The sequence below is a fragment of the Parasteatoda tepidariorum genome, chromosome 2 (assembly GCF_043381705.1).
Source record: "Parasteatoda tepidariorum isolate YZ-2023 chromosome 2, CAS_Ptep_4.0, whole genome shotgun sequence".
Lineage (NCBI taxonomy): Eukaryota > Metazoa > Arthropoda > Arachnida > Araneae > Theridiidae > Parasteatoda > Parasteatoda tepidariorum.
The window spans coordinates 11,005,567-11,018,911 of record NC_092205.1 but is presented as its reverse complement, the minus strand read 5'-3'; the positions used below and the strand labels follow the sequence as shown (position 1 = coordinate 11,018,911).

General features: G+C 31.3%; 1 protein-coding gene across 3 annotated transcripts in view; it reads left to right on the top strand.

The window, feature by feature from the left end:
* Window positions 1-13,345, top strand: part of LOC122271711 (protein FAM117B) — a 98,453-nt gene that overhangs the window by 68,282 nt on the left and 16,826 nt on the right. Inside the window, exon 1 of one of the 3 annotated variants that reach the window (XM_043053913.2) lies at window positions 5,753-6,096. The exons of the other annotated variants lie outside the window; for them this stretch is intronic. Within the exon in view, the coding sequence (XP_042909847.1) occupies window positions 6,069-6,096 (28 nt within the window). The 5' untranslated portion in view covers window positions 5,753-6,068. Of the gene's footprint in view, window positions 1-5,752; window positions 6,097-13,345 lie in introns of those variants that run through there. 3 annotated transcript variants of the gene reach the window in all.

Genomic DNA, 13,345 nt, shown 5'->3' with positions numbered 1-13,345 from the left:
AATAACCATGTTTTGTATAATTAACGAAAAATGTCATAATATAATAAGTCCTACGTAAAATATAATTAGTTATTAATAATTATTTTAATTTATGTAAAATGGGGCACAAATCCTGATTTTATAGTGTTGTAGCATATTTTTTTTTCTGCTTAAAATTAAGCATTGTTGGCAGATTTTTTTTCTTCCTGCTTTTAAATCTGGTTTTAGCTCAAATGAATTAATTTGTTTACATTATTCCATCGGATTCGTTTGGCCACTAAAACAGTTCATATTTAGTATCCCCGAAAACTTATTTCAAATCAAAAGTAAAATAAATTGTGTGTTAAAATTCTGTTTTATAGAATAGAATCTTGTTTTATATATAAAGTTTTGTTATGGGTTGATTTAAAACGTAACGGATAATTCTTTTTAAATACAATACGATTGAAAAAAAATTTATTAAAAAAAATCGTTTCTTTCTAAGTTTTATCTGAACTGGCATTTGTTTTATGAAAGGTTTTTGAAAATATGCACTGTAAAAATTTTTTTAGCTGTATGAATTATCATTTTTTCTTTATATAATTTTTTAATAATATTTTATAAAAATACTATCAGCACCCATTAATAAGAAACTACATGAACTTATTTTTTACATAATGCTTATTTCAACACTATATTTTTCCTCTAGTGCAACGGTTCCATAGTGGTGTTTCGCAAACTCCTTAGGGTTCCGTGGAGGAGTTCAGAGGGTTCCGAGAGTTAGGACATTTTTTTTTAAACCAGTAATGTTGTTTGAAACCTTTAATTATGTTTGAATATTTATTTATTATTTATAAAATATTTCGGTAGCCTTTATTAAATTAAAAAGTCAGCAATTTTATAAATTATATATATATTTTTTCCTAGCAAACATTATGTATTGAATTAGCTATGAAACGGATTTGCAATTGTAAAAGATTGCATTAGTTTTTTCCATCACGCTTTTAATATCAAAATAAAATAACTAAATTCGTTAATAAAGAAATGTTTCCCAAACAACAACGTTTATTACAACGTTTTCTTTTTTAAATTTTTAAATAAAACCGCAATTATTTTATTCCTTTCCAGCTTATATATATTACTGCGAATGACCGAAATTGGTGGTTGTAGACTTGCACCTGTGAATGTTGACAATCACATAGTTGCGCGAAATATATACTACGTCTAGTTAAGTGCCACTGCCCAGTATACATTTAACCGGTACTCCGAACACTGATATGTTACTCCTTATCTATCCTCAGCAGATATTAAAGTCTCGAATAAATATAATAATATCTACGAATAAATTAATATCAAATTAGATATAACAAATATTTCGGACATTCACCAAACCGACTATGTGATTGTTGACATTCACCGGTAAAAGTCGACACTCTCTTGATTTCGATCATTCACGATAGCATATATATGCACCACATATAAATTAACAGCTGGACTAGATTACAGACTAAAGCAAAAAACAACGTAAATAAAGCCCACATGTAAGTACATAAATGGACTAACTTCTTTATTCATATTGTTCTTTGCTTTAGTCTACATAGCACAAAGTATACCCTATCCTTTGTTGGATAAACTAGATTCAGATCCAGAGCTGCGAATTTGACTCTCGGACGTAAAACCTACTTAAAAATTACTATGGATAAAACAATAAAAAAAATTTCAAAATATTTTATTTTCTCTTATTAAATATTTTCAAAACAGTCTTTCTTTTTTAGTTAATACGTTCACAATTGTCCTTCATTTTATTTATAAATTCGGATTTCCGCCAAAGGAAGGTTTGGTTTTTTAAGTGTTCCGCAGCCGAAAAAAAATTGGGAACCATTCCTCTAGTAAACAAAAAGTTGATTTTTAGCCTTTATTCACACATTTTTTTAGATGCACTGCAAGTTAATCTTTTTTATTCACAATGCAGCGTTAAAAACTAACGACGTGTGAAAATTTGTGTTTTGGCTAAACCTGAATTTTCTCTTACTTTTTAAATCATATCATCACGAGCGGCGGATTTCCTGTTGCGTGGCTTTGTGATGACTGTTGATGGTATCCGGCCGAACAATTCAAAATAGATATTATTAAGAGTTTTTCTTTTCATAAAAAATACTTCGCTGCTACGAAATTGAAAGTTTTATAAATCTTGTCAATTGGATGCTTTCATGACAGGCTTTCTCCCAATGCTAAATGCCCATTGTATATCAACCAATCTACATATCGTACATCATTTTTATTGCATTCGTATTTACACCTTTGGTTTTTGCTATTGTAGTTATTAAGTAATTATGATAATTTTACCATTCGGAAAGTGGTATGTTAGTTGTAAAAAATATCTGCAAGTTAATTTATTCAAAGTGAGATAGAAAAAAAGTTTGAAACAAAGTATTCTTATTTATTAGCACTTAACTTATTTTTTTTTATGGCGGGTATTTATTGAAGCAAAATTGTCCACTAGACTTCATTGTATGACCCATCAGATTCGACGAAACGGCGAATGCCTTCTTCTGTGGCAAGAAGCCGAGATCACATGATGTTCTAATCGAATGCATCCAAAAACATGTGTTTGAAAGTTGATTATGGTGCAAGACACATTTCCCTTATTTTCTTACAAAGCACATGAATAACCATCTTATTTTTTAGACTGGTACCCGATGGGTTTTTCTGTTAAGTCCATCTTGGAGACATGCGGGTTTGTTCAACGGACTCTTCACAAAATAGTTTATCATTGCAAATCTTTGCATTTTACGTCAATGACGACTTTAATTGATAATTTCAAAATTCCTAAGAAGACAAGATTTTTTATGGATGTTTTCTTCACTAAAACATAAAAATCTTATTTTCACATATTCACAGAGTAGATTTTTCACAGTTTCACAAAAACAGAGACCTTTCCAAAAAAGTTAGACCACTAGTTTTTATAATTTTTCAAAAAAAAAAAANTTAAAAAAAAAAAAAAAAACTTATGAGTAATGTTTCACAAAAAGTCTGGAATGATAAGTGATAAACCGTAAGACATACTTTAAAAGTAATCCATGTGCAAGAAGATTTATCGCAGTTTTTAATAGCAAATTTTGTGACACTGGTAAGGCCTGCACAAGTTTTGTAGATATGTTACTGGTTGTTAGTTTTTAATCTTTATTTGAACGTGATAATAACTTCTGTAAATCTCAAAATGTGCGAATTTTCTCTCTTATAGGCGTAATTTGGCGTTTCATGCCATCTCAAGACAACATTATTATCCATGTGTCAGAAAGCAATCAGAATAACGCATTAATTGCAATTCATCTCGGTAATTAGGTATTTAATTTAGGTTTTGATTCAATTTCTGAAATGTTACATTCAAAATACGAACAGCTTTCACCATTTGAATTTAGGGTAAATGTTTTTTTAGAAAGAGCATAAGTTTATCATCCCTTTAAGGCGGTTTTAACGTGTAAATTGAAATATATATTTATATATCTTTTTCATTTAATATGGAATGAAAGATTTTCTTCGAATTTTTCGAAAGAGAAATTCATGGGTATCATGGACTTAAGATTAAGCTATAAAAGAAAATATTTATTTTTATTTGGTATTGAACACTGATTATATATTTTTAAAGTAATGTAAAAAAAAAAAAGGTTATTGATCAAAAATTATTCGCAAAATTTATTCATTCATAATTTTTTTTTTAAGAAATAATTGTTTACATGTTTGTTTAAAATTTCTGATCATCATTTCTCTTGCGTAAAATTCATTTGATGAAAACTTTAATATGAAGAATTGAGTAGGCAAAAAGGGCTTGAACACTAGACAAAAACTTAAAAATAAAATCAATAAAAAGAAAATATTATTTGTAATAGAATAAGGTATTTGTCTGTTGTTGTGTGTCTTATTACGTGAAAGCGTTGATACAAATCGTCTGCAAAATTTAATATGTTGGTAGACCTCGACTACCTACAGTTAGAATGAATATAAAAATATTTTCTTTTTTTCTTTCTTCTTGGAGTTTAAATGCAGATAATTTTTGTATTTAAATGTTTGAAAATGACAATGCTAATATAACAACTACTATTTAACCTCAGTATTTTTTCTCAGCTTGTGCAGTTCAACTAGGCATTTTTTAATACATTTTAAATGATCCTTTACGAATTTCTAGAAGTCCTCTTATACTCCACTTATATGGAACATTTGAAAGGGAATTTCCGGTATATGGGTGCGAAACATATTGGAACGTTCTTCTTACACTGGGAGATCTCTTTAATTACAACGCTCTGCGTTTTTTTTTTTTTTTTTTAAAGTTCCGTAATAAGAAAGCAAAAAAAGAAGAGAAAAAAAATAGCTAAAAAAACCTCTCCGCTTTTAGAGGAGTGGGTACAATTTTCCTGGATCATCGAAGAACATCTTCTAGTTGCTGTCGAGGGCAGTAGAACTTGCAGGTTCATTTAAAGATAGACTTTATCTGTTTCTTAAAAGGATTCTTCAATTTAAATCAAGTGTCTTATTTATTTCGTTTCTTTTTCTTTCTTTTATTGGAGGAGGATTGTAGTATCTCCGTGATTTCAGCTTTATTGACAGAATCACTTTTCCTGGATATGAATATCAACACCTGATTTTTATTAGTTACTATAAAACCTCCTGCCGCTTCGATATTTTTAACCTAATGCATAACTGAGTCCTTGTTGAAGGTCGTCATTAGCGGTGTTTGGCTGACAGCTGCATCCAGGCTTTCTGCCAATCTTTGTTTTCTGCTCTTGCGGAAGTTTTTCTTCTCCCAATAAATTTTACCGGCATTGCTTCTGATATGAATTTAATTCTGATCGATGTTCCTTTTCATTAATACGGAAAGTTTAAAAATCCATTCATTTCGATGCGTAGCGCCATATGTTGTTATGGTAAGAAACATATTAAAAATTTTAGGTTACATTCCTCGGAACGGGCTTCATAAATTAGAATTTTGATGTAAACTTTAGCAGCCCATTCAAAAAATTAATTTTAATTTATATCTTATATTTCTTTTAAAAAAATCAAGGATGAAAACAATTTACTTTTTAAAAATGCTTCCTTAACTATTATGATAATTCATCTGTTTGAATCTTGTGATTTTTATTATTATAATTAAATCGTTTTAATCTTATTTTATGTATTAATGCAACGTTTTGGATACGAAGTTGAAATAGACATGGTTTACATACTATTTTAAAAAAGTTACCCAGAAATAATTGTAGAGGAATTTACACTTTATATTAGTTGTTGGAGAATTTTAGCTTATGATTTTACCAAACTTATTACCATTTTTTATTTTATTTAAAATAATAAAAAACTTAATTTCGTACTGATGTTAACCTTTTTATTGGTATAATTGAAAGAATTTAAAATTTTTCTCCTACCCTTAATGTTGCCTCGTCTTTATCGTGAAAGTTAGTGACATAAAAAATTTCCACACATTTATTTTCTTCAATTTTATGAGAAATATTTGTTATTTTCCTTAAAAATCGGCTCACAAGGTTCATGTTTTCCTTCAACCTTGATAAGAGGAAATTTCGGGTTGATCCAAGAAAGCGATCTGAATTAAGAGTATTTCAATTGGTTCTGGCATTGTTTTGAACATCCTTAACATTTTTCTGAGCTTAGACATTAAGTTCTATTTTCGCTGAGTATCGATTGTAGAACAACAACGCTGATTTTAAATAGACTTTCTTTTTTGTTACCGCGTTCTTCATCTGTAGCAGCAGATAAAACTCTCAACCCTTTATTTACAGAATACCTGGAAACCGTTTAAAATAACCTTTCTTTTGCTCGGTTCTTCGCCAAAAAAAGTCTTCTCTCATAGATGACAACATCAGACGGCGGGGCGCCAGAATTACGACGGAAAAGAACGTTTTCCCTTTGGACTGTTGTGCTCAGGTAGTAGCCTTCACCTTCAAGCGTTCTTACCTAAACTCTTAAGATCTTTGGAAAACAGCCCTTTTGGCTTTCTGCCTGGAAGCGATTTCGTTTGGCTAAATTGCGTGCTGTTTATAAAGGTTTAACCCCTTCGACACTCCGTGCATCCTCTGATTGCACGCTGCAGCACGTGAGGTATGGTCGTCCTCCTGCTTGATTCCATGGGTAAGTTGTTAGACTTCATTGCTACATGCTATTTATTAAACCAGCGGTTTCCAATTATTTTCTTTTTTTTTCGGCTATGGAACCCGAAATCATCACCCTTCTTTCGCCGGAACCCCCGACTTTATAAACAAAGTATGTAGACAATTCTGATGAATTTATTTTTGGTATATATATTGAAAAAAAAAACTGCTTTAAATGTCGAAATGGTTATTAGGGTAACATATTACTTAATTGGCGAATTTAGTTATTTTTTATTTAGATTTGAATTTTATAGTTTGTTGGAAATTAGAATTATTGGAAAATTTACTTTTTTTATAAAAGGAAAATTGTTTTTTCTTTTTCATTGGCATTTTATTTTAAACAATTTCATTACAGCAACCGAAATATTCAGTCGAAAATGAATTGTTAATTAGATCTGAATATAATTAGACGTTTAAAAATCATAACTAATAAAAAAACATGCTCCGATTCTTGGAACCCTTTTAACTCTTTCGAGGAACCCTAGGGTTCCGCAGAACACCAAATGGAAACCGCTGTGTTAAACAAATCATCTACATTCGGGTGGTCTTTTGACCGTCGAATCATCACGCAAAATCAATGGCGAAATTTAAAATCTTAACCCATATTTTTAGGTTGAAGGAGTTTTACCTAAACGTTCTTTAGTAAGAGGGGATGAAGTAACTTTTCACAACAGTTTGGTCTTGTCAATGTAACTAAATCTTCCAATTATAACTTCAAAAACGCTTGGGAAAAAATCGAACAAAAAATTTCTTTAGCTGCAAACTGAGGTTCTTTAGTTTTTCTTACCAATGTGGTTCGAATCAGCTCTGTCCATTATATTAGTTTAATATGTAAGAGCCATCCCGATCCTAAATGTGCCAGTTATGCTTTTTTATCATTTTTGCATACTACTCAAATTAATGCTGTTTCTCGAAGCTCTGTCTCCAAGGGAAGTAAAAAAAAGCCATAGTTTAAGTGCCTTACACTTGAAGCAATGCGATGAATTTGAACTATATGTTTGTATAATCTTGCAGTGAAGAATTATCTGGGATTTAGAACAGACAAATAACTTAAATGTTTTAAAAGTTTTTAAACCTTTTTAAAAATCGCCGATTTGGCGGCATTTTTCCGCCTAGATGAAAATTATCAAAATCACTGCCTTATTCTCAGTTTTTGCAAATTTTTATGAGCCCAAGTAATGCAGCATTGGAATAAGTTTTTAGATTTTTAAAAAAGAAAAGGACCATATACGCTTTTCATTTTCACAAAACTGTGGTTTTTCTCCATATGGACGTTTTGCGCCATTTTCAAAATGAGCGTACACAGCGCTGTGTTTAGATAGGTTAAACTTGACCTAACAGTCATGAGTGACAGTTGCAAACACACAGCAGTTATAAAAATAGCATATTATTTCGAAAAAAAGACATCATTTCATATTACGACGGAGACTGCGAAAAACAACCTTTTGTTGAGACTTATCTGGACTAATGAATGCTCCCTTTCGATTTCTACTTTGCATACCTAATAAGTTATTGTTGCTTTATAGACTTCTTTCCGTTTTAATTGCAGGTTTATTTTTTGGTATAAAGTTTATTAAAAAAAAATAGAGATCCCGGTTCAGAGGTTACTATGAATTTTTCACCTATAGTTTGTCACCATCTGTAAGGTTTTTTAATAGTTTATTGCGTGCTTATGTCCGGTTTTCAGAGATTCGAACTTCCTCTGGACAGCAGATAAATATTTTCGACCAGGGTAGTCTTTGATTGTATGATTCTTCGCTTAGTAAATTCGATTTATCGAGTTTTTATTCGCCACTACTTCTAAATATTTCGAAAGCTTACGTGATACGCCACTTTGTTGCAGTTAAGCCGTGTTGAGCCTTTTAAAAAGTCGGCAAAATTAAACAAAATTTTAGTTTATAGTTATCAACTGTTTTTTTTTAATAAATATTTTGTCGAATCCGGAATAGTTGGTATTAGTTGCTGGGTTCTTTCGAATGAAAGAAAAGTTCATACAAATATATATAAATGGCCCAGAACTAAAGCCCAATTGTTCAAAGCTCAATGTTTTTTAAATAACAGAAGTTGAAAGTAAGAAATCGGAAAGTAAATGATATTATTAATGACATGTTTATTGAAATGTATGTAGCAATTTGCATCCATCACTTCGTTAATTCTTTTCGGCCGACTCTCGATTTATAGGAAAACAATCAGAAGCGCTGCAGTGCTTTTAAGATACGGATATATTGTAATCGGCTGTGGCGTAACTTTTTTTTCTTTTAAAATATAGGCTTATGTAACCTTTTTAAGATTCCTATTTATCAACCAATATTTTCTAAATTTTGTCTACCCATAAATCGAGGGTTCCATCGAACAACCATATAAAAAGCTCTCTGCTTGTCTAGGGAAAGTATGTCTGCGTGTCTGATTTCGTAATTTTATGAATGGTTAGGCACTAAATATTATATCTCTACTCCTCGAATCATTAAAATTGTCAGCACGTGAAAGTTCGATCACTGGTACAAAAGTTATTCTGGATAGTACCTTCCTCTCTTTATTTCTGTAATTGAATGTTTTATAACCGTCGTTGAACAGACGACCCAATTTTGAGTTTACGACTATCGAAGTTTAGCGCCGTGATTTTGAACACAATCCAGAAGACAAGGTAACTCATGGTTTGGGAGAAATTCGTCTTCATGCAGGACTTCTTTGATGGAACTAACCCTCATTTGTGTTACATGGAGACTAAAACCTCCCGTGGTAAGCCTGGCGGCAAGAGCTATCCCATGATCCATCTACCACTGAGGATATTATACGTCAGCACCGTGGTCGGTGCGAAATGGATGCAGCATTCGTATCGATCAGCCATCACTGGACTTTGAACATGGTCACACCATTTTAAGGTGAGCGCTCTATCCCCTAAGTCACCGCGGCCTCCATTGAATGTTTATCAGATTGGAGGGAGAGTTGGATATCGTCCCAAGACAGTGAGGGAGCACTGAGTTATTAAGTTTCAGTCACACTGATTGATAGCATTTTTCCCCAACTCGCTTGCAGCCTATTTGTCATTGAACTCTGTATTTAATCCTGAGGCATCCGAGTGGACTACATTTTTTTTTGTTATTGTCTGATTCGTTTTTTACTCTTAAGTCCGACTTAGTTTATAACACTGAACACTGTTTGATTTCGTATGTATCTGGAGCAGTAAAGCTTCCTCTGGTTTTGAGCCTGTAAACTAAACATTCAATCAAACATGCTCAACGGATTGTAACACATGTTGACCTCTCCAGGTGGTTATGTTTTTAAAGTATATGCGGGCTCTAGGACACCTAGGTGGCCTTGTTTTTTTTGTTAGTTTCATTGCTACTCTGCTATTTTTCTTGCAGTAACTTCGTTTCATCAGTTTTTTTCCCCTTTAGTTCAGTGCAGTCATATTCGTTTTTTGTGCTGTTAAACTTCACATTCAATTCATAATACCTACTGATTTGTTAAATCTTTTATTAACTAAACTATTAATTAGCTTGTGAACTACTATCCGAATTCTTAAATCGCCAGCTAACTTAATAACTAAAAAATTAAATCAATCACCATGCATCTATAACTAAGTCACTAAATTACTAATTAAGTCCATAAATTATTGATTAAATCTAACTAAATCATTCCTTTAAAAGGAAAAACGAGGTAACTTATATTTTTTAAGCGTAACTATGAAAATAAATGGTGATTGAGGGAAAGTAATAATCATTTATTCATAAATAGTAAGCGTATTTAGAAAATTGGTAACTATTACATAAGTTTCACGAACAAAAGTTATTTATACCTCATAACCCATGAATCCCGAAATTTTCAATCTTTATCTTCTTGTTAAGTGGAAAATACCAGACACCCTTTTTTTCTAATAACCAGATAGTTTTAGGCAAGGAAAAAAGAGGAAAACGTTTTTCCATTTGAAAAAATAAAAATAAATGCACAAAACCTGAAAAACTATGTTGAATTAAAAACTCAATTTCTACTTAAAATGTTAGAGAGGCGCTTTTTTTATAGTATTAATAACTAAATATTAGTAGTTATTAGTTAAGAAATTATAATGGCTTTTTATGATTGTTATTAGTTTTAACTGCGGAAATTATCTTATTAATTGCTGGATAATACTAAAATAAAAGTTTGAAAGTGTTTTACATTTTTTTAAAGCTAATTGATGGAATAATCTAGTTGAATTTGAAGTAACCTTACAAAAATAAGTGTAGAAGTTTTTTGTTTATAAAAGACCATTTTATATTATTAAAATTAAAAAAATTTATTGATTGTGCAAACATGGGAAAATGTTTTCCCCCCTAATTCTACAAGAGGCAAAACTTATTATTATTCTGTTAAGCAATGAAAAACATTCACTGATCATAGATATAATAATTTTAATCAACTATTAAACATTTATAGTACAATATGAATGCAGTAGGAATTTTATTAAGTTTTAAAAGATCCTGAAAAATTATTTCCATTTGATAAACACACACTATATACTGAATTTTTATAATAAAAACATTAGCTCAGTTTTTTTTAATGCAAAAATCTGAATATCAGGAATAAATATACGAACAGGAAACCTATCACCTCATGTCAGAAAGTATTTATGAACGAAAATTCAATGTGATTAATCAGTGACACTTGTCTCATCCTTGTAAATGGCTTCAATACCTGGAGTTGCTTTCTTTATTATTTTCATTTTAAAGAATTAAGAAGCAAAAATCTTCAAAAAAAAAATTAATCTTAATGTCTTACCCAGAGATTCAGGTTTTTAATTTAGATCACTGTCTTAATCTTAGTGTCCCGTAGACACGGTTCCCAGTAAAATCCCGAAATCAAGCATCACTGCCTATGGTCAGTAAGCGGGTGGGTGACCACTGTGAGCAGCCTGCGTAGGGACCGAGGGTGCGCGATTTCGGTCCTCGTTAAACTGTTCTACCGTAAAGTGCTCGACTTCGGTGAGGGTGTCGGGCTGAAAAGGCAGGGGAGCCATCCCCTCTGCAGAGGATCAAAAATTGCGATGGCATGTCTTCCATTCGAAAATAGTCCATTGTGCAGCTCTAGTGTGTCGTGTGTAAAGTACCTACGTGTCTAATCTTACAGTTCGCTATTCTTTTAGTGAGCGACTTGGGTACTACTTGCTACTAATAACATGATTGTGTCTAATCACGTGACTGTGCATGGCATGTTAACGTTACAGCTTCAAGGCTTGGGTTTATTATCACGCTTACTCAATTTCCAGATCAGATTTAATTGGATACCTGCAACTGACGTCTCGTGCGTGTATTGAACCTGATTTGCTGACACAAACGTGATGTCCCTTGCGGGTATCCAATTGAAAAATTTGTTTATCTGTATTTTACCTTTTAAAGTTGATTCGATTGAATTATCTCAATACTGCCTTGATCAGTGTTCTAACATTTATATGCTTTTCTTTCTTCAAGGTGGCTACGGAATAGGGAAAAGTCAGGGATATGTCAATTATGTTTAATTAAAACACTCTAGGTGTCAGAAAAAATTAAAGATTTTAGGAATCCAATATTTTTGAAAAAAAAATTGGTCTTGTAATATTTTTATGAGAATCAGGCATAACTGAAAAATTAATAATTTAAAATTTATGCCATCATTACATGAATCTGGTGAAATTTGATAAAATCAGTCTGGAAAAATAAGTGAATATTCGAGGAATTTTTTCCCAGAATGTTCGTCGCAATCCCGCTCTTGAATCCTTACAATTATTTACTTTATTTTTTAAAAAAATTATTTCGATATTGATTTTAGAAATGTTTTCGAATGTATTGAAAACTATTTGCTATTATTACGATTAAACAAGCATTTTCTTTTCCCACAGCATCCGTTTTTCTTAAATTTAATATTTTCGGTTGCAAAGGTGCATAGACGCCTGACAATCAGGTCCTTAATAAAAATTACCCCCACATTCTTACATCTACATTAAATTTTTTAAAGAACCCTACCAGGGGGGAACAACTAACCTTCACTGGTTTTCGCTAAAATCCATTTTTTCCTTGTTTATTTTACTGATTTTTGAGATTGCAATTTTTTGTTTTATTTGTTGTAACATTTAATTATTTTGGTACTATTTTGTACATAATATTATCATTATGTACCATAAAATGTTTTTGTTCTTTTAAAGATGGTTGAAAAGTAATAGTTCTGTGTGCAGTATAATTTCTTGCTGTTGCACTGCTGCAAATGTTTCATACGAAATCTTGCTAAAAGCATTGAGAACGTCATGATTATTCACAAACCTGTTTTTTTTTCTAATTTTTTATTTATCTAGTATTTAATTCGTTTTTATTTAATGGTTAGATAGAAAAAAAAATTTTTTTTTGCATTTTTTCAACTGAGAATTTACCACAACTTAACTAGTGGGGAATCTCAATGATTACTTTTCCTCACAACAAACCCTATTTCTCTAAGTAAAATTTCTTTTAAATTTATTTATAATGGAGAAACTGTATTTCGCATGCGAATTTTTTTTAACGAATTTTAAGAAACAGTTTAAGCGATGGGTTAAATAATTCATAATTGATGATATGCTGTTCACAAGAAGAAAAAAAAGTGATGTGAACTGCTCTTTCTAAATGTATCTAATTTAATAGAAGGGGAAAAGGTGAGAGTAGCTGTTTTTTTTTTCAAGTCGAAAGATTTTTTTTCGGTTTAATTTTTTAAAAAAATTATTCTGAAGAACTCATCCCTAAAACGTAAAATGTTGTGAATTTCCCTTCATATTTTTTCCACATTGGCTTTACTATCGAAACTTGCACTCTTTCGCTGAAGAGTTTTAGAAAGAGGGATGGAGGAGGAAGTTAGGTAGAAAGGGACAAAATCTTGGCTCAGAGCCAAAGGCCGTGCGTACTCGCGGGCACCGTTCCAAAAAAACAAAAGAGTAGAGAAAAAAAGGAAAAGGGAAAAAAAAAAAAAAAACGTTAACTGTTAAAAAAACGCGATAGAAGAATCGACTAAGCTTCCATCATCTTTTCCCCCCTACTGAGGCATTTTCGTTCTTTTTTTTTTCCATATTATTAATGCTCCATTCTGAGGTGGTGCAAAAAGAGAACATATTAAGCCTCTTTATATTTTTCATTGTAAAGTTATTATTAAAGGGGAATTGTTATGAGACGGTAGGAGTTGTAACTGTTTCATTGATGAAATGTGTATTGATGTTACTAATATTCTTCCTTGTATTCGCGTTGTTAAATATG